The sequence below is a fragment of the Mytilus californianus genome, unplaced genomic scaffold (genome assembly GCF_021869535.1).
Source record: "Mytilus californianus isolate M0D057914Y unplaced genomic scaffold, xbMytCali1.0.p SCAF_7, whole genome shotgun sequence".
Taxonomy (NCBI): domain Eukaryota; kingdom Metazoa; phylum Mollusca; class Bivalvia; order Mytilida; family Mytilidae; genus Mytilus; species Mytilus californianus.
In genome coordinates this window covers 60,158,309-60,179,647 of record NW_026262723.1, presented here as the reverse complement: position 1 = coordinate 60,179,647, position 21,339 = coordinate 60,158,309, and the positions used below count along the sequence as shown (strand labels likewise).

The 21,339-nt window shown below is 32.0% G+C and overlaps 1 protein-coding gene across 2 annotated transcripts in view; it reads right to left on the bottom strand.

Moving 5' to 3' along the window:
- Positions 1–494: 494 nt before the first annotated feature.
- The window catches only part of LOC127708373 (rap1 GTPase-GDP dissociation stimulator 1-B-like), a 65,621-nt gene continuing 44,776 nt past the window's right edge, over positions 495–21,339 (bottom strand). The window contains exons 9-16 of one of the 2 annotated variants that reach the window (XM_052213235.1): positions 20,594–20,725; positions 19,850–19,981; positions 18,225–18,350; positions 12,945–13,034; positions 9,667–9,843; positions 8,764–8,892; positions 7,748–7,822; positions 495–2,421 (exon numbers count right to left, since the gene is read on the bottom strand). In XM_052213235.1, the coding sequence (XP_052069195.1) occupies positions 2,285–2,421; positions 7,748–7,822; positions 8,764–8,892; positions 9,667–9,843; positions 12,945–13,034; positions 18,225–18,350; positions 19,850–19,981; positions 20,594–20,725 (998 nt within the window). In that variant the 3' untranslated portion in view covers positions 495–2,284. The remainder of the gene's footprint in view (positions 2,422–7,747; positions 7,823–8,763; positions 8,893–9,666; positions 9,844–12,944; positions 13,035–18,224; positions 18,351–19,849; positions 19,982–20,593; positions 20,726–21,339) is intronic. The other variant, XM_052213237.1, reaches the window with a different exon arrangement.

Here is a 21,339-nt window from a genome sequence, read left to right as displayed (position 1 = left end):
TAGTATGTCCTTATTATCTTCACAGTTTCATGAAATTCTGTTGTGTGGTTTGAGAGGAGTTGCCATGACAAAGGGTTGCAGTAGTATATTGGGCAAATAAGTTCAAAAGGGGCGTAACTCCTGGAAAAAAATTGAATGGTAATTTCCTGTCGATGTGCACATCTACCTAGTATGTCCTTAATATCTGAAAAGGTTTCATGAAATTCTGTTGTGTGGTTTGAGAGGAGTTGCGATGACAAAAGGTTGCAGTAGTACATTAAAGTAAATAAAAAGTAAATAAGTTCAAAGGGGCGTAACTCCTAGAAAAAGAATTGAATCCTTATTTCCTGTCGATATGCACAACTACATAGTATGTCCTTATTTTCTAAAAAGGTTTCGTGAAATTCTGTTGTGTGGTTTGAGAGGAGTTGCGATGACAAGAAACAGGACTGACGGGTCAAAAACATTATACCCTCCGCAACTCGTTGTGTGGGGTATAATAATAAAATAGGGAATATGATAGAATCAAATTTTATACATTACAATTTGAAAGATTTTTTATTGCAATCAAAAATCGAAATTTTCAGAGTATTTCATTCAAATTTCAAAATGAAATTTAATTTAATGCATACTTAAAACAAACTTATATAAAACTTGTTAATAAAGGAGAAGCCAAGGTTGATCATGTTTTTTCGAGGGATAACAATCTGCTTTATCACACTCTCAGATATGTGTTATTTAATTTCTTATAATGTATGTTCTCTTTTTACTGTCTATTAAATTTCAAATTCAAAGTAATAAACCATTATGTATTGTACATAACAACAATCCTCATTAAATAAAGCATACAATTGATTAATGGTATCTGTGAAGTTTAATAGAGTATGAGCAATGGGATAAAGTAAATTATCACCCTTGTATTAACCAATCAAAATCTGGAATTTCAACATGAAGTATAATAAATCAAAATGGTTTCTGGAAAAATAAAATCAACAGGTTCTAAAATTCGATGTTTCATACATTGCACAAAATAAATAAATAAATATAAATTAGAAATGTCATTTTGGTATTATGCAGTTTTAAAGAACAATGAAAGCCTCAAAAATTGTCACCACAAATAATGATGTTTTTACAGTATACATATATAAATATATATGTATAAACCTTGAGTGCATAAGAATGGACAAACATCAAAAAGATGTTTCCCAAATTCTGCTCTCTTCGTGGTTGGCATAAAAAATAATTATGACATTAATTTAAAAAGTTAACCATATCAAACAACAATACAAACAAAACATAACATTCACAATTGGCTGTTTCAGAATCTAATGAATTCTGGGTAATATTTTCAAAAGCTTACACCAAACACTGTGATTGGTTGAAAATATTCTAAACAATGGAAACTCAACCAATGACCTGACATTATTTTCATTTTGGGGTACAAACACTAAAATAACCCATAATCCTTTAGATTCTGAGATAGCGAATTGACTTCCTGGAAAAACAGGTATTTTAACAATGATTGTAATTTGCTTTGCATATGATGTTCGACAATGTTTGGCAGCATTAACTAACACACAGTGCTTACTATTTACCTTATATATACACATGCAAAATCAACAAAGATAAAAGCATGAAAATCTATAATAGGTTTATAGATCATAAAACAATTCTTAATAGTTTGTAGCACTTTTATCAGTTAGTACAAAAATGCTGAACATAGTTTACAAAATAAAAGAGTTGCAGGTTTGTTCTTTGCCCAATATTTTATGAAGTCATTTTTCAATAAGCCTGTGTGAGTATATTATTGAAGGTATGACTTTGCAGCTAATAAACTGCAATAAAAGTACTGCTCATTCTACATCATAATTTTTATTTCTTAGTATGACACAAATAAAGAAAAAATACAATGGTGAAAATGGATTATGGATGCTATTTGATAATATTTTATGACCACATTAGTCAGACAAGCAAAGAACCTTGAGAAACTGTACATTACTGTTTTATAATAGAGTTACACATTGGATTACCCCAACATTTCACAAAGCAGTGATAAGATATATGTGTAATGACTTTAAGATATATAAGTGTTTTGGAGTTGGTTATATACAAATTAATTACAATTTTATTCCTAGTTTAAAAATTCTAAAGTTCATCACATCTGTCTAAAGTCATCATATAACTGCCCATGATGACTATTAAAAGTATCACAAACACAAAAATGTCTTTGAGCTTGGTTTCTGGCCTGAGGTAACACATCAGGGCACTACCCCACTGGACTGTATCCCTGTTCCCTATTTCAGTATTATCGTTCTAGCGGCATTTCTTCAATCACTGTCAAGACTTTGCTTGCACTGTCTCTCACTTTCTCATCTTTATGCTCCTTCAAACTTTTGACAATATTGGTTAGTCCTGAGTTCATTATTTCATCTTTTAAGTTTTCTGAAATTAAACAGGATAATTCATTTCGTTAAAAGTCTGGTATAAAATTTTGTATTCATCCACAAGGATGACATTACAAAATAATGCATTAAAATATTGTTAACAATTTATAAAAGCATATTCAGTAATGCTTAAAAAATCAGTTAGGTTGATTGTTTTATAAATTTATATAACATATAAAAATTTTATATAATATTTGCATGAAATGACAGTTTTTTCGGTTTCAGTGTTTTTTTACACCCCTGCAAATCAGATGCTGTTGCATAAAGTTTTACTCATCTTTCCAACCTTCAAGTTGTGTTTAGATCATGTTAAATACTTTCAATGGAATTTTAAAAACTGTAGGAAGATTTAGCAATTTATCAACTAACATTCTATATCCTACATTATATAAAAGTTCTAGCTTGAAAACTAGGAGGACTTAACAGACAAATCATTTAACCTTTGTGGGATGGAAGAACAGATGAACAAACAGACACTGGTTTAACAAAATGCCCTGACATTTCGTTGCAGGGGCATGAAAATAATTTTTATATAAGAATATTTTAATCAAATTTGTATCATGCAAAAATATTCCATAAACCTATCACACAAATTTTCCAAAAACCTATCAAATAAAAGAACAGAGTTCCAATGTCCCCATGTTGCACATATTTTATCTATCCAAGGTACAAGGGCAATAACTAAAAAATATCCTTTTTTTTGTTCTTTAAAACGGTTCATAAATATCTTAGAGAAATGAACGCTTCAGTGCAAATTCAGTGTGATTTCTGAAATAACTAATATTTCCGAAGGGCATAATCGTTAAAAATATTTGATCAGCACTTATTTTTAAAAATGTCATAGACATTGCTGATATAAACCTATGAAATAAGTTTCATAAAATTCTGGCAAGAATTGTACACATAAGAGTGCTAACGATGCAATTTTCCATATAATTAATGTTTCAAAGGGGCATAACTCTTTTAAAAATATCTGATCCGCCCTGATTTTCGAACTCACCTGAGACATTGCTGATATCAACCTATGATATAAGTTTTATAAAAATCTGGCGAGAATTGTACTAATGAAAGTGCTAACAGTGCAATTTTTCATATTGTGAATGTTCCAAGGGGCATAACTCTTTTTAAAATTATTGATCGGCACTGATTTTCGAACTCATTCAAGACATAGCTGATATAAACCTTTGATATAAGTTTTATAAATATCTGCCAAGAATTGTACATGTGAGAGCACTAACAAGACTGGACCGACTGACGCCCAGTAATTCTATGTCCCCCATTCAATGTGTTGCGCGGGGGACAGAAATATTACCATAAACCTATCAAACAAAATGTCAATTAACCTTAGTTCTGAACACAGATTAAATGTCAATAGAAGCATTAAATGCCTTGATCAGCCAATAAAAATCCTCTAGTTTCATAATAAATGATTTGAAGCATTGTTATACCTGTTTTTCCCATTCTCCAAATTTGAAAGCACCTTTTATTTCAATTTAATTTAAGTTTTTGGCTCTTAGCATTTAAGATATTTTTTCCTACAATTTAGAACCTTGCAGAAAAGCCCATTTAGCTTGCTTAGAAGGAAATATTTCAAATAGTTGGAAGGAGAGTGAAAAATGTTTTTTTAAATATTGGAAAAGCTTACAATAGAACACTGGGATAAGAGACCTAAAAAAAGAAATGTTTATTTCTAGGAGCAAAACAAACATTTGTCTATTTGTTGTTTAATAACCAATGCAAACTGAATTATGTTTACTTCTAGACATATTGTAAAGCAATTATTTAAAACTTACTAATGCAGGGAGTCAAATTGCATCTACTGAAAGTTATTTTATAATAATTTTATCTTTTTAGTATACAATTACAGAGGAAACATTTCCTAAAACACTTCCTCAAGACAGTTTGCATTTTTCATTTTTTATTTATATACCTAAATAACAGGTCTAACGAAACACATTCAAAGATATCCCAAAAAGAGCCTAAGCAACTATTTTTACTTTTGCAGCTCCCCTTGCCTGAATTTTTGTATACATTTTTTGTTGTAATACCAATATAATTGGTCTAATGAAACACAAAAAAAAAAAAAAAATACTTGTTAACAGACAACACACCAAAAGAAACCATTTCATGCTAAAAAAATATTTAAATCACACACAAAAAACCTTTAAAATATATACCGGGGTACAAAGAATCCAGAATCTATAGATTTCAAAGAATTTTAAAATTTCACACCAGTGTTTTGTGATTTAGAGTTAAATGATTTTTCTTGGTGAACAGTACCGGTAGCAATACCAGCTTAAGACCAAAACAGTTTTCCTGGAAGAGGAAAGTTTTCAGCATTAAATATTTTCTATAGATTCTATGCGCACATTTTATTAGCAAAGCAGTCCCTTCTTACAAGTTTGTTATTCAGAAACATATATATATATATACATGTATATATATATATATATACCAGTATATACCAGTATATATAAACATCTGCTACTCAAACTACTTACTGCAGATCAGCAATATACTTTCTGAAACTTCATTCACAAAGAAAGAGAGAAATAAATGTGGAATATGTCCATGGGACACAGATGATTCCTCCGCTTGCATATAACGTTATAAAGGGACATAACTTAAGAACGGTATAAGTGACGCTACCCAAATTCATACTTGATCTGAGTTTTGTGGTAATAAGCATTGCGTATAAGTTTCATAACATTTGGTTGAGGCAAACTTAAGTTACAGAACAGAAACCAATTTCGGGACGTCAGGGCTCACACTACTTTAGAATCATAGGGAGAAGTGACTTCTCTTTTTGAAATTGAAAGGGAGAAGTGGTGAGATTTGAAAGAGAAGTGCTTGTTCGATCGCGGCGCTACAATGTTTGGTTTTTACTATAATACATTAAGGGCCATATGTATCTTATTTTTTTTATATTGTTCAATTCGTACCTGGGTATACAATTAAAGTAACTGTTCAAATTTAAAGTTGTTTAATTTTATCATATCTAGTTACACAATCATATGAGTCCTCTTTTCAGAAAAAAACAATTAAATATCTGGCACTAATAAAAAAGATTTTTTTTTATATCAAAAAGGAAAAGAAAGTTGTTCTATCAATTAAAAAACTACTCTGTTATCATGTTCATGAAACTGAGTATTTCTCATTAAAAAGATATATAAATTTAATAGTTAAGCTTGGACATAATATAATTATATATAATAGTGTAATAGTCCCAGAGTTGAGCAACTTTAACTTATAAATTGAAACAATGCATATACATGGAAATATATACATTAATCAAGAAGATCTAACCAAAAGTATGTTAATGCGTGTGGAATGCGACATTTTTCCTTTTGGGATCAATTTTTGTCTGTCAGCAGTGCCATTCATGCGTCCGTAGTCATTATCGTAAAAATCTGGATTTCGGTCATAGCAGGTCCGTTTCCGATGAAATCCCAACTCCGATCCGTAGTTGTACAATAATATGCCTTATAATTTAAATGGCGGACGAAGAAAAATTTACAAAAAATAAACGATGTTTGACACGCTATTTGGAAAGGAATATGACGTTTTTAATGCAATACAAGGATAACAAATTTACTTCAGACAAATTTCATCAAGTTCTAATGAAGTTACAACTTATTTTGCCGAAAGTTAGAATGATTTGATGTACGCTCTCCGAGTAACAAGTACCGGAAGTAATAAAAAATTGTTTTTATGAAATAACATGCCACCAACTTTGAAATCAATGCTTTAACCTCTATTCTGAAGTAAATAAATCGTTAATGCCTTGAATTTCTTTACTTTTAAATGAAAAATTGCTGTTTCATCGTCTTGGCAAAAATGAATATTGCCGATGACGAAAGCGACTGAAAGCGAGTATTGTAAACCACAGGGCAACTTGTTTTCGCTTTTGAGGGTCGGGCAAAGCGAAGTGACGGACGGGAAAGCGACTTCTTCACCCTAGTCGCCTGGTAGCCTGAGCCCTGAACGTACAGACATACGTACGGACTTATAGACGTACAGACAGACAAGAGTAAAACTTATTGCCCCCTCCGATACGGCAGGGGCATAAAAAATCTTTTCTAAACCATTGAATAGAAACTAAACGCTAATATTTTATACATGTGTTATTAAAATCTATGGACATCAGAGGAAATGAAGACTTTTTTACCAACTCAAAGTCTTCATATTTTAATCAAGCCCAAAAAACAAACATTGTTGATTAATTGAAAGTCGCTGGACCATGACCTAGGGGACAGGGCCTCGAAATAGTCATCAAACTGATATGTACTGATAATAATGCAACTTTATAAAATATATCATTGATCTATCACAAGTAGTTCCTATCAAACTGACTTAAGCAGAAATCTTCATAGTTGTTGATGCTGTAGTCACCGCCAACAGAAACGTAGGCAAGACATAAAATGATGAAAACTATAACTAATTGTTCAAAACCAGAATTAACTTTATAATACCTTATATTTTGTAAGTTTAGTTAGTTGTTGCAGAGTTTAACTGAAAATTGACTTTATAAGAGTGACAGATTTGTGATCCTGTTTCTTGGTGATTCTTCGTTATAGCGAAATTATTCTTTCTGTAAAGAACTTGTGATAAATAAACAAGCCACTCATTATTAACATTAACGAAAAATTCAATGCTTACTGGATATAAAAAAAAATTGAAGTTTCATCAAACAGCAAGTGACTGCATTGCAGTTCCCAATCTTGATTAAAAATTTAAAAGTTACAGAACTGGGAAATACGAAATAAAAGTTAAAAGAGTGGCAATCAAACCAACAGACAGACTCTGGACAAGGTGATTGAAGAATACACACCTCTTTTTGAATGAAGCTACAACAACTGCCAACAGAGCTTATCTTTGACACTACTATCATGAAAAGTAAAATCTTTTGTCTTAATTTTTCTTCACAAACAAGTCTGAAGGGTCACATTGTTTAAATGAACACCAGTCTAAAATACCAATGTAGATATATGCTCTTGCATTTCTTTTGCCCCCCTCCCCCCAAAAAAAGTTCCCTGATTAAAAATTACAACAAAAATTTAATGGTTGTTTTGCATGCAAGTATTAAGAAAGTCCTAATAAATCACATACATACAAGCCTTCCTTTTTTTATCCATTACTGTACATATCTGCTAACATGAGAAGATTCAAGACTTATATTTAATATTTCTACGCATACAATAAAAAGTCCAGTTAGAAGAGTAAAATAAACAGAAACAGAAAAAAACAATTTGCACAGGGCAAAAAATAACAGAAAATAAAATTTTACACAACTAAAAGAAGTGAATTTGACAACACCGTCATACTTTGCATATCAGACAGTAGTCCTGAACACATAAACAAACCACCACATGGTATTAACTGTGAGAAGGGTGGTGTAGCTAGAAATACAAAATTATATTCAGTTACCTCCCTTACAATGGAAATCTGGCTGACTTTAATGAAATTTTTCTGTTGTAGCATGCTGCTTGTATATGTTTTGTACAATTTGCGATTTAGTTTGCTGCATTGACTTATGTATAATCATTTTAAGGAACTACAAGTTATAAAATTGAGCATGTAAATAAGCATGATTTGGGTGCTATTACAGATGTACCTAGATTTGCTTGCTGGGGCAGATCCCAGGTTCAAGAAAAGGGGAGCATTATTGTCCATTATTTGGTAAAAATAGCAGGAAAGTGAGGAGATCTTTAGTGGGATAATTTTATACAAAATAAGGGGTTTTTTTTATCAAAAAGGGGGATGCACACTCTTCACCACCACTTGAATCTGGAACTGACTTGCATCAGAAGTAACTCCTAAGAATAATTGACCACTAACAAGAAAAGTGGTTAACAGACAACTGGTTTTGGTTGCTTATAATGCATAATGTTTGCATGGGCAGTGAATATGTACAGGTAAAGAAGACATACAAGTTCAAATTTAATATTGCGCCATAATACAGCACACTTAATTCAATAACAGATACATTTATTGTAAAAAAAAGTTTGATATGTAAACAGCTATATTCAGAGTAAATTAAAGTACATCATCCTAAAAAGTCAGCAGCTTTTTCACAAAAATCATACAATTATAGTTCATCATAATTTACCAATTCGAGTTTGTAACCACAGTATTGCAGACCTATATAAAGTATAATTATGTAATTTACAGTACTAATTTGATCTGTAAAGTTGTGTTATTTTCTTCTATTAATGCACACCATACATAAAATCACAGTATTGTAATATTTATGTACTTGGTTAAAATGATTAAAAAATGCCTTGCAAAAAAGACACATTTAATATTCTAATTATAAATTTGTTTATTTCCCCTTACTAACCTGCTTCACACACAGTTTTAGTGAGTGTAAGTGTATTACACAGTATTTCTGGAATGACATCTGGATTTCCTAATAAAGAAATGATTGTCTCAGCAAGTTCTGCCTCCTTCAACTGAAGAGCTGCATCAGCTATATACAGGAGTAAAATGACATATTAGTTAAATTTAAAACATTTGGTTTACTGAAAAGAAAATATATGTGCTATTCAAGTTTCTGTCATATATTTCTACAAGAGTACATTTTACTTCTGTAAATCTTCATAAATAAAAAAAATAAATAATAATTTGTTTTGCTGCTAGGACAAATCTACCCATGATCCTATGGCGCAGACTCAGGGTCAAAAATAATTTACGTATAAACATAATTATTTCTGTATATACGTAATTCGATTTACTCGCCATATAATCCTCAACTTGGTCATCAAACCAGAAATAGCCATTATATGACCCTCAATCCTCTGAAAACATGGTAATCAGTTGTATATTTTCATGCTTGGAGCCTTTCTGGACTTTCTCACTTCCTTCCCTTGTGTGTGTCATTACACACACCAACAAAATAATTTGACAGCTCCATATTTCAAAGTTTGAATTTTTGTTTTTGCAGAATACAATAGTAAAATAGCCTAGATTGTTGCAGATGAATAATTCTGTACAATGATAATTAACTTAGCACCCCCTGAAACTACAGACCACAGGTGGGAGCCCAGTGACACCTTACCAAACAAAAGACTGGACCTGCGGTAAAAGGAGTTATCCTTTCATATCTATTTGTATCATGTATTTTACAATAACCTTCCAAATGAACTTTACTGCATTTTTTTCAGAGAAATTGTTACACTTTCCTTTGGAATGTCCTATGTGCATGCTCTAAAGTTATCAGAAAATGCTCTTTATGTCTATTTACCTAATATAGTCGATGCTATTAATGTCAAGGCCATCAGGGCCTCATTCTGCATTACAATATGTTCTGATGAAACCATGGTAACCAAAGGTTGTACTCCATCTTCCCGAACAATATTTCTCATTAATTCAGTTGATCTCCCATTTTTTATCAACCATGCCAACATTCTTGAAGCTTCTCCTATAAATATAAACCATTACAAAATATATTTTTAAATTTTTTAATCATCAAAAAAAAACCTACAAAAGCTCCAAATTTTTTCTCCCATTTACCATAAAATACTATAGAATATTTTGCAGTGAATAATACATCTAATGCAAAATTGCTGAAAAATAACTCCTATAAGGAGTCAACTGACAATTTCAGCTACATTGACCTTTTGGTAGATTGTATTTTGCTGATCACATCTGCTCTTAAATTGTTTTTCTACCCTTAATAGTTTTCAATATAATAGACAATAAAATGCTTCGCTGAGCGCAGCCTGATACGATCGCAGAGGTTGAACCCTGAACAGTTGGGGCAAATTTGGACACAATATTCAAGCTTGATACTGTCTGAATTTGGATTGTAATCAAATTTTTGACATAATATAGGTTTCTGACACAAAATAAATGTGGTCAAAGATCTTATAAATCCATTGCGCAATACTGTGCAATTGAAGATTTCTTCTTGAAACTTTTCAAAAATTTGAAATTTTAAAAATTTTGAAAAAAAAATATGAATCCCTTAAAAAAAATTGGGAAAAAAAATCCCCCCCTCCCTCTCAACTTTTTGAAACCCCCCTTGGAGCAATAACCCAAAAACTCAATCCCAGCCTTTCCTTTGTAGTATGGAACCTTGTAGTACAATTTCAGAGAGATCCATACACTTACACACAAGTTATTGTCTGGAAACTAGAAAAATGCTTATTTTTGGCCCTTTTTGGGCCCCTAATTCCTACATGTTTGGGGCAATTATCCACAAACTCAATCCCAGCCTTCCCTTTGTTATATGAAACCTTGTGGTACAATGTCAGAGAGATCCATACACTTACACACAAGTTATTGTCTGGAAACTAGAAAAATGCTTGTTTTTGGCCCCTTTTTGGCCCTTAATTCCTAAACTGTTGGCCCCATAACCCCTAAAATGAATCCCAACCTTCTACTTGTGGTATTAAACATTGTGGTACAATTTCAGAGCAATCGAAATACTTATACACAAGTTATTATCCTGAAACTAGAAAAATGCTTGTTTTGGGCCCCTTTTTGGGCCCCTAATTCCTAAATGGTTGGGACCATCATCCCCAAAATCAATCCCAACCTTCCTTTTGTGGTATTGAACCTTCTTAAAAAATTTCATAAAGATCCATTCACTTAAACTAAAGTTATTGTCCGGAAACCAATGTGTCTTCGGACGACGACGCAGACGACAAGGACATCATACCATTATACGATCCCAAAAAAATGTTTGCGGTCATATAAAAACTAAACTAGAGGCTCTCAAGAGCCTGTGTCGCTCACCTGATTCTACTTTGGTTTTGGAAATCATGTAAAAATAGATTAAAATCATAACAGATACCCTAATAATGAGTGAGGCCAAATTTGGTTTAATATTGGTCCTGTAATTTAATAAAAAATCCTGGTGGCCATCTTGAACAGTAAATCGGCAACAAAGAAGCAACACTTAATCAGCACCTCATAAGAAACATTTATGCCATGTTTTGGTTTCATTCCATTCAGTGCACCTCTAGAAGAAGCATTTGTATGTATTTCCCATAGGTTCTTATGTTAAAGGAAGTCCCCCCATTGGCGGCCATCATGGATGAAGGATCAGCTTCAAAGTAACAAAACTTAGTCAGCACCTCATAAGGAACATTCATGCCATGTTTGGTTTCAATCCATTCAGTATGTGGTTCTCTAAAATAGCATTTGTATGTATTGTCCATAGGTTCCTTTGTTAAACATTGTCCCCATCTGGCAGCCATCATGGATGAAGGATCAGCTTCAAAGTAACAACACTTGGTCAGCACCTCAAAAGGAACATGCATGCCATGTTTGGTTTCATTCCATTCAATGGTTCTCTAAAAGAAAACATTTGTACGTATTTCTCATAGGGTCCTATGTTAAACTAAGTCCTCTGCTGGCGGCCATCTTAGATTATGGATCGTCTTCATAGTAACAACACTTGGTCAGCACCTCATAAGGAACATTCATGCCATGTTTGGTTTCATTGCATTCAGTGGTTCTCTAAAAGAAGACATTTGTATGTATTTCCCATAGGGTCCTATGTTAAACTAAGTCCCCCGCTGGCTGCCATCTTGGATGATGGATCAGCTTCAAAGTAACAACACTTGGTCAGCACCTCATAAGGAACATTCTTGCCATGTTTGGTTTCATTCCATTCAGTGGTTCTCTAAAAGAAGACGTTTGTATGTATTTCCCATAGGGTCCCATGTTAAACTAAGTCCCCTGCTGGCGGCCATCTTGGATTATGGATCGGCTTCAAAGTAACTACACTCGGTCAGCACCTCATAAGGAACATTCATGCCATGTTTGGTTTCATTCCATTCAGTGGTTCTCTAAAAGAAGACATTTGTATGTATTTCCCATAGGGTCCTATGTTAAACTAAGTCCCCCGCTGGTGGCCATCTTGGATGATGAATCCGCTACAAAGTAACAACACTTGGTCAGCACCTCATAAGGAACATTCATGCCATGTTTGGTTTCATTCCATTCAGTGGTTCTCTAGAAGAAGTTCAAAATGTAAAAAGTTAACGCTGACGACGGACAACGACGGACACCAAGTGATGAGAAAAGCTCACTTGGCCCTTCGGGCCAGGTGAGCTAAAAATTGAATTTTTATGCTAAATTCCCTAATGATTATTGTGGCAAACTTATTTTCTGATTGGCCGAGTAGTTTCAGAAGACAACATTTTTGGTAAAAGATAACAGACAACGACAGATGACAGATACCAAGTGATGGCCATAGCTCACACTGGCACTATGAACCATGTGTGTTAAAAATTACTTTCTGAAAATAAGGAGATGTGGTATGATTGCTGATGAGACAACTCTCCACCAAAGACCAAATAAAGTGGATGAACTCTATCTTCTTTTGAGATGTACTGACTTTCTTTGCTCTTTATTATCCTATACCGAGTGCGTTCCGTGTAGACACTTTTTATCACATAAATATCACCAGTACAATATTACTTTTCATGAGAGTAAGAGATGTATGAGTACTGTTTTTGGGACACAGAACACAAGGGCCAAAACTTTTGTATAATATTTTTTTATTTTTACCTTGAACTCCAGCATGTTCATCACATTCACACCATTTCACCAACTTGTTTAAAAAATCTCTATTGTTTCCAAGCTGTAATGCTACTGATTCTACAAAATATAACAAGTCTCTAGATATAATTTGAAATGAAAAACCCATATCAAGTGTACGTCCAATTAGCTCAGTGGTGTCAGTTTAGAAGAACTTTTTAAAAAAATTATAGGCAATAAGTGATGTTTCAAGTTTTTATAACCTAAATGGGCCAGGTTAACTGAAAAGTATCTGACTTTTGTACATGTTAAGATAAATTAAGGGCATTAAAAAAAAAATGAATTCCCATTTTCTGGTTTCTATGAACTAGCTAAGTTAAGCAAAGGAATCTTAGGAAAAGTACAGTCAGCAATGAAATCTCAAAGTTATCTCTGCTTCATTAACCCTATAGACTTACCCAAAACAATAACAGACAAAAGATACTGTTGGTGGCTTATCAAAATATGCTTTTGATTATTTTATTGTGCCAAAAAAACAGAATGTCTGAAGTTTAAAGCAATGAAGGTCTACTTAAAATAGTTTTCTGATTCTATTAAAATGTTCTGACACACCATAGAATCATTTTGATGAATATTATTATCAAAAGTTCTTCTCTCTAGTCTTTGAATTTAAGTAAACACCCAAAATATTTTACTTAATAATATATAAATGAAAAGATAAACAGCTTTTAACAAAATAAAAGCAGTCATAAAATTTACTATAGCATATTTTATTGTTTAATGTCAAACCAAGGAGGTTTGGGAAAGCAACTTTTTCAGACCCTTAATTTTGATAATCAAGATGTCTAGTAAATCTTTCAATATGTGTCTAAGACATTTAAAAATCTTTGAGATATCAATAAGTGAAGTATTTCAATTTCTTTCTTCTATGTGCTTTTGGTCATCAAATATACATCTTTTATTGAAAACAAATGCCACAATTATCAAATGTATGTGTCGTTTACAGAAAAAATTGAGAGAATTACCCAATATGTATCTTTAGAGATTCTATAATAACATGAGAAACATGATAATTTACTACAAAGGAAGTTAATAAGTTTGAGGTTTACGCTGTTGTTCATATTTTATTTTAATATAACAATTTGTTAAGTTTTAAATTATTTTCAGTTAGTACTTCACCGTGTGAACATATTCTGGAAACTGTTCAATTTAAAATATAAAGAAATGTCCCCTAAATACTTAAATTCAGCTGAAAAAATTTGTATGCATTAAGACTTCAATGCAGGTCATGACCTGCATTTTCATTTTCATAGGTTGACAGGTATGAACAAAGCCTCTGAACCATAAAATATAGGTCATACTGATCTACTTTTTTCATTTTAATACTGGAAAAAACAACTACACAAAATACTTTGATTAGGATGTAAAACTAGATGGTTTGTACAAACAAGGATAAGTCATTTTGTTTTGTCCAATATAAAGAATCACTGTAAATTTTGTAAAGGAACTAAATCTATATTCTTTCAAAGATCACCAGACATAAACAATTTCTTACATAGAACATCAAACATAGAAGATATACTAGTGCATTACTTATAGTGAAAAATTTACTGCTTTTAGCTACTACCTCTTCCTGTGTAGAGCCTCAAATAAAGAAAAAGTATGACGGACAATTTACCATTTGTCAGTTGAGAAGTGTGCAGCAATTATGTGTTTGTTATTAAACACAATCATGATTCGATTACTTGTTAAACCAGTTGGAGGTTTTCTGTAAGCGCTATAAGAAAGTATTTACAGTATAAAGTTTCATATCTTTATAAATATATGACTTAATGACCTATGAAATCACTTTTGAATTTAAATTTGTCATCCTTCTTTATCAATTAAAAGAACATTTAAAAAGTTTGGGATTCCTAAACAGTGTAATTTATGGGGAAAAAATCATGAAAGGTGCAGTCACAGGACTATATGTGACCTATCTTATTATGAAATTAAATATCCTCCTAAACTAAACTTTTACTACTGGGTAGCTACATGTATACATGTATATATGATTTAGAAGCAAAGTAAAGTTGCATGACAATGGAAAAGTGAAAAAAAAACAATTTTCAATGGTTTTTAAGTAAAATTATTGATAGAATTTGTTCTCTAAAATGAATGCATGATTTTTTTTTTATAATAGGTAAATTCTTAAATTTGCAGCTAACTTAAACATGTTTGCATCAACTAACTCTGACCAAAATCATGAACCTGGCTGAAAAGTGTTCAATTATTACATGCAGCCCTCTTCAGAAAATGCAACATTATCTTGCAACAGTTCAAAGTTATAAGTTGTTTACACTTATTTCACATATTAAAAGTGTTTTACTTTTACTATAGAAACATAAACCAAGTCCTTTTTTCCACTTCAATTAACAAATTGCAATGCACCTGTACATCATAAATTACCTACATTATATTCATATAATATTTATCTATACTTTACAGTTCTATGTCAGATTAGGAAGCTTTAATGCTCTAATGTTTATTAGCAAGAAAACAATGTAACTCATGTAGATATTAATCACAATAAATTATTACACATATTCATTCTTGTCTGGCTAATAAAGTTACCAGTTAATTAATTATTGGCCTGGTTCCCTGTTTCAGTCTGTGTCCTTGAGGAATCCTTGATCAAGTAACAAAATAAACAGAAAAGCAAAAGGTATAGAATGACCAGTTAATTTTAAAATTAAGGAAAAGAGTATACTGTCAAAAGAGAAAAGTGTCAGTTTTTAAGAGCATTTTATATTAAGTCTCTATTTTGTTATAAAGTTATTCATAATAGTAAACTCAATTATATCTGGGTTTTTTTTTGAAGATTTCATCAAGCCTAATAATTGGCTAACTCATGTTATATTCACAGTCATTCTCATTTATTGTGATTTGAAACCTAACATGATTTTTGACAATTGGTTTTAAATTCTAACAAAATCAGCTTGTCAGAAAAATAAATCCATTTATCCTCAGAGAATACAGAACAAAAAAATATATTCCTGCTAAAAAATACAAATGCAGGTTTGATATAATTCTGTATAGACCTGATTATGTTAGACACATCCAGTGACAATTTTCATTTCTCTAAAAAAATATAGTTGCTTAGATGGTGACCTGAAAGCAAATTTCTAACAGCCGTTCATGCGTCAAATATAGGTCTAGGTAACCTTTTTTCATATTCAGATTTTGACCTTATAGATAATAGTTATTCAGAATCATTTATGCATGGACTATAGGTCAACATATCCCAATTCTTTATAGACCTTAGTACATTTTCATATGTGTATCTACTCACATATTATCATTCTACTGTGACTTTTAAATGGATGGACAAAACACTAAATCCACCCCCAACCACCATTAGGCAATGTTATAAAAGAAATTGGTAAAACATTAAAGCCAAATCGTTCTGAAGATCACGTTTGCAATACTGCTTGGCCTTATCTATGAAGTCATTCTTAGGTAAGAATTTACAGGTGTTTCATTGTTTTCTCATTACATAATTGTTTATCTTTATTTAATGATAAGTCTGCAATATATGTCAATGTTTATTTCACTAGTAATATCAATCTGTCTGTATATCAAAATTATCCCTACAGAAAACCTAATCTTTTGCCAGCTGTAGAAAAAAAAACCAAAGTTTATGCAATTTCTCTTCTTGGCCTTGATATCACATGTAACGTCTATTACTTCATTATCTGATATATGTCTCATATTCTATTTCTAGAAAATTCCTGAACATAATGTTTTGTACTTTAGACTGTTGTAATTAATTAGAATTAACATTGGAAATTACTTTTTAATGCAATCATTTAGGAAACCTAATGTATGTATAGATAATCATCTACAGACAAGAAAAAATAACCCACAAAATCTTGAATTTCAATAGGACTTAGAAATAATTTTTTTTTTTTTGACAAATGAATTTATAGATTGACCTGATTTTATCAAAATAAATTTCTAAACAATAAATTTATGCAGACAAATTAATTTTGCACATCCATTATGCATGAAAGATAGTAAAACATGCTAAAAGGCAATAGATCATATGAGCTATTATAAAGAAGTCAATCTGTCCAATCATATCATCAGATGCCTAACATCTGACCTGTGGCGTTCAAAGAAAGTTCTTACAAATGATACATGATTATTAATAGCATCATACGATTAGGTTCATTTAAGAAGCTGTCATAATTATATAACTGTTTCCCTATTAAAGGATGAAGAAATAAGAGAAGAATATGTCTGAGGACATGAATGCCCCCCGATCAAGCTTTGCAATTTTCCAAGTTAAAAAGGGCATAGATACCCTGCCACATCCAGTCTGTGTTTTTGTTAGATGTTTTTCTGCTTTGTATCGACCTGATGAGTTAAGCCATTTTCAACTGATTTTTATAGTTTGTTCTTATGTTGTGCTGTAACACCACTGTACCAGGTTAGAGGAGGGTTGAGAGCTCACAAACATGTTTAACCCCGCCACATTCTTTATGTGCCTGTCCCAAGTCAGGAGCTTTTAGTTCAGTGGTTGTCGTTGGTTCATGTCTGTCATAATTGATACTTCGTAAATTGTTTTGTTATAAATTAGGCTGTTAGTTTTCTCAATTGAACTGTTTAATATTTTTTATGTTGGGTCCTTTAATAGCCGTCTATACAGTATGGGTTTTTCTCATTGTTGAAGCCATACAGTTGCCTATAATTGCTTACATCAACTTCATTTAAACTTTAGTGGATAGTCGTCTCATTGGCAATCTTAACACGTCTCCTTATTTTTATATATAACTCCAGAAAAATAAATGACTCACTGCCAAAATTTGAACTCTGTCTGTGTGTTGTAGTTCTTAGCATTGTGTATGAGTTTCATTAAATTTGAAATAGGCAAACTTAAGTTAGAGTGCTGAAAAGACAATGGATTGGACAGAAAGACAGCAAGACAGATTACCAAGGGTTACGCTTAATGTCCCTGTCGCCTATGACAGAAGCATAAAAATTAAAATACCTGACTTATTATAACTGAGGTAAACTAAATCAGAGCTCTCCCTGAAAATTGCACCCTGATATACAGGGAATTTTGGAATACTGTCTTCTTTCCAGAAATTATAGCATCACATCCATAACACAATCTATAAGAACATCATTTCGGATAGTATCACATTATTGTGATGCTAAAAGGCCTAAGGGAGAGCACTCACTAAATATCACTAAGATATTGCATCTATAATCCAACCATAAATAAAGTTTTTTGTAAAATTCCAAGCTAAATTTCTTTAAAATTACCTTGCCCATCAACTAGCATTCTAAGTACCCCTAATAATTTGAAGATTACAGCCATTACATTTGATGATGTTAAAATCATTACAGCTTCTAAGACACCACACTGTACCAATAATTGCTTGTTAGATACTGAAAGAAAAGAAATATTTGAAAGATTAGATCATTTATACTTGAAATAAATTGATCACAAATGTATAAAAATTTAAGTGATAACATTTAATTACTGCATTCAAAATCTTTATGTGTATACTTGGTTGATAATGGACATGAATAAATTCTAAATACAAACTTTGAAGATAGTCTCCCATAGACCATTTGCTATGGGAAAATGCAAATAAAAGAAGAATGTGCCCATGGGACACAATTGTGCTTGCTTGTAAGTATACAGCAAATTCAACAATTTTTCCATTTTCCGACATAACTCGAGAATGGTGAAAGTGATGCCACCCAATTAAGAACTTGATCTGTGTTTGGTGGTAATAAGCATTGTGTATGTTTCATAAACATTTGGTTGAGGCAAAGTAAAGTAAGAGTGTGGAAATGGCAAATTCAACAATATTTCCATTTATAAAGGGACATAACTCGAGAATGGTGGAAGTGACGCCACCCAATTACGAACTTGATCTGTGTTTGGTGGTAATAAGCATTATGTTTGTTTCATAAACATTTGGTTGAGGCAAAGTAAAGTAAGAGTGTGGAAATGGCAAATTCAACAATTTTTCCATTTATGAAGGGACATAACTCGAGAATACTGAAAGTCATGTCACCCAAGTTATAACTTGATCTGTATTTGGTGGTAATATGCATTGTGTATAAGTTTCATTAATTTGGATGAGGCAATTTTAAGTTAGAGAAGGGAAACCAATTTCAGTATATACGAATGGAGGTATGGACGAATGGAAGTATGGACAAGGGTAAACCTTTTAACCTCCTTCAACTAGCTGCGGGGGAATAAAAAACAATCTGATCAAAATTAAAATAGAACACAACCTCATTTCTAGTAAAAGAGTCAATGCAAGTTTGGTTTTCAAACAAGAGTTGTGGATTAGAGAAATGTTTCCCTCCCCCATATTACCTTACTAAAAACTAATCATGCTATTTGAAACCACACAAATCTTTATGATTAGAAAATAAGATGCAAAACTGTAATTTTTTTCTGTAAAAGAGTGTGTGCATGTTAAGTTGGTATTTTACAAGATGTCTAGTATTAGGAATTGTTGATTACAGATTGATACACCTCTAAGTCACATTGAAAACCCATGGATATATCTTGAACACCAAAGATATTCATTAATATCCATTAGTGGTTCCTCTTAAAGTAAAATAACCACAAACTTTAACAATTGTTGACATAGAGGACATTGCAGTGATTTTAATTCACTACACTTTCCCCCTTTATAGTACATTTCATATCCCACTTGAAATGGCTAGATTTCCAAAATTTCTAAAACGTGTAGCATATTGTAATGTTGCATTTATTTTCTATACATCCCTCCCCTTTATCTTATATATCTATATATACCCCACCTGGAATGGTTAGGTTTCTAAGAGCACTAAGTATAGCATGTCGTAGTGTAATTTTCACTACATCCCCCCCTGTAACTTATATATCTATATATATAACCCACCTGGAATGGCTAGGTTTCTAAGAGCACTAAGTATAGCATGTCGTAGTGTTATTTGTTCCTCGTCAGAATTTTTAAGTACAGATAATAATTTGTCTAAAACTCCTTCTTCTACCAACTTTCGACAGTGATCATCTGTGAATATAAAATATAAACATGATATACAATAAATTTCCTGTTTGCCAGAGATATCTGTAATAAAATAAAAATGTTGTAAAACTGGATACTTTCAAATGATCTGTTGTTAACACTGTACTGATATGTAGCAATTTATAGGTTTTTTAGTGAAGAATGATGTGGGGTTGGAAAAATGCATGTCTAGAAGATGCTTTTAAATTGCAATTGCTTCAAGTACATTTACCTCACATCCATTTTTGTTTGCATTATCTTATAAATGACTTAGTTCCACATTTATATTTAATTCTCATAGTCTTATTCTTCATCTTGCATTTTTGCTATAAAGTGAAAAGAAAGGGAAATTCTGGATAAAAGTTAAAAATGCAGCAACCCAACAGCTAAAGTTGACATGTTTTGGCTTGTTCTTCTTTAAATGTTTATATTCTGTTCCTATCCAATAATTTGTATTAATTTTTAATTTGTTCTCGTCTTGAACATGTATGAAATAACTGCCACTCGACGTTAAGCAACCAATAATCAATCAATCTTTTTATGGGGTATCAAACTATGACAAAGGTAAACTCAATGACAATTTGTTGTTTTTACAGACTAAGGAATATCATACAATACCATTTCTTGCAAAATTTCCGACAGCCAGAGCTCCAGACAATCTTAAATGATCAACATCACTGTCTAACCATTTCACTATCTCATAAAATACTGGACCTTCACTATTCTTAAATAATGCTTCCATGCTCTTGTCTGAAAAACATAACAACATTTAATTTCTTTTCTAAATGATGTCCTCATTATATCAAGAGTTGACACACCATAGAGGTTTCTCATGCATAATTGATTGTAACTAAACGATATAATGAATGTCAGTATAATCAATTGAGCTTACAATGGGACTTTTTATTCAGATAACACTAGAGCTAACTTACGGTATGGGTTTTGCTCATTGTTGAAGGCCGTACGGTTGCCTATAATTGCTTACATCCACTTCATTTAAACTTTGGTAGATAGTTGTCGCAATGGCAATCATACCACATCTCTTTATTTTCATATTAAACAGAAACTGACCTAATCATAATACATTACTGTACCACAAGGTCAAAGTCAGTTGACTTTTGTCAGAAAGACAATTTACAGAGAATCTTTTGACCATACTAGTATGTTACACATATAAACTGATATCTAACTTAATCATGATCTTAACGAATCATTTCATTCACCTCCAGAATTAGCACATAAATATGACAAAGTCAAGGTCTTATGCCATACAGGAATGAACAACCATACCTACCAACTTTTCAAAATCTCCATGGGGGATTTTAAGTGCAAGAGGACCCAATGCTCCTCTTATATTGTCATAA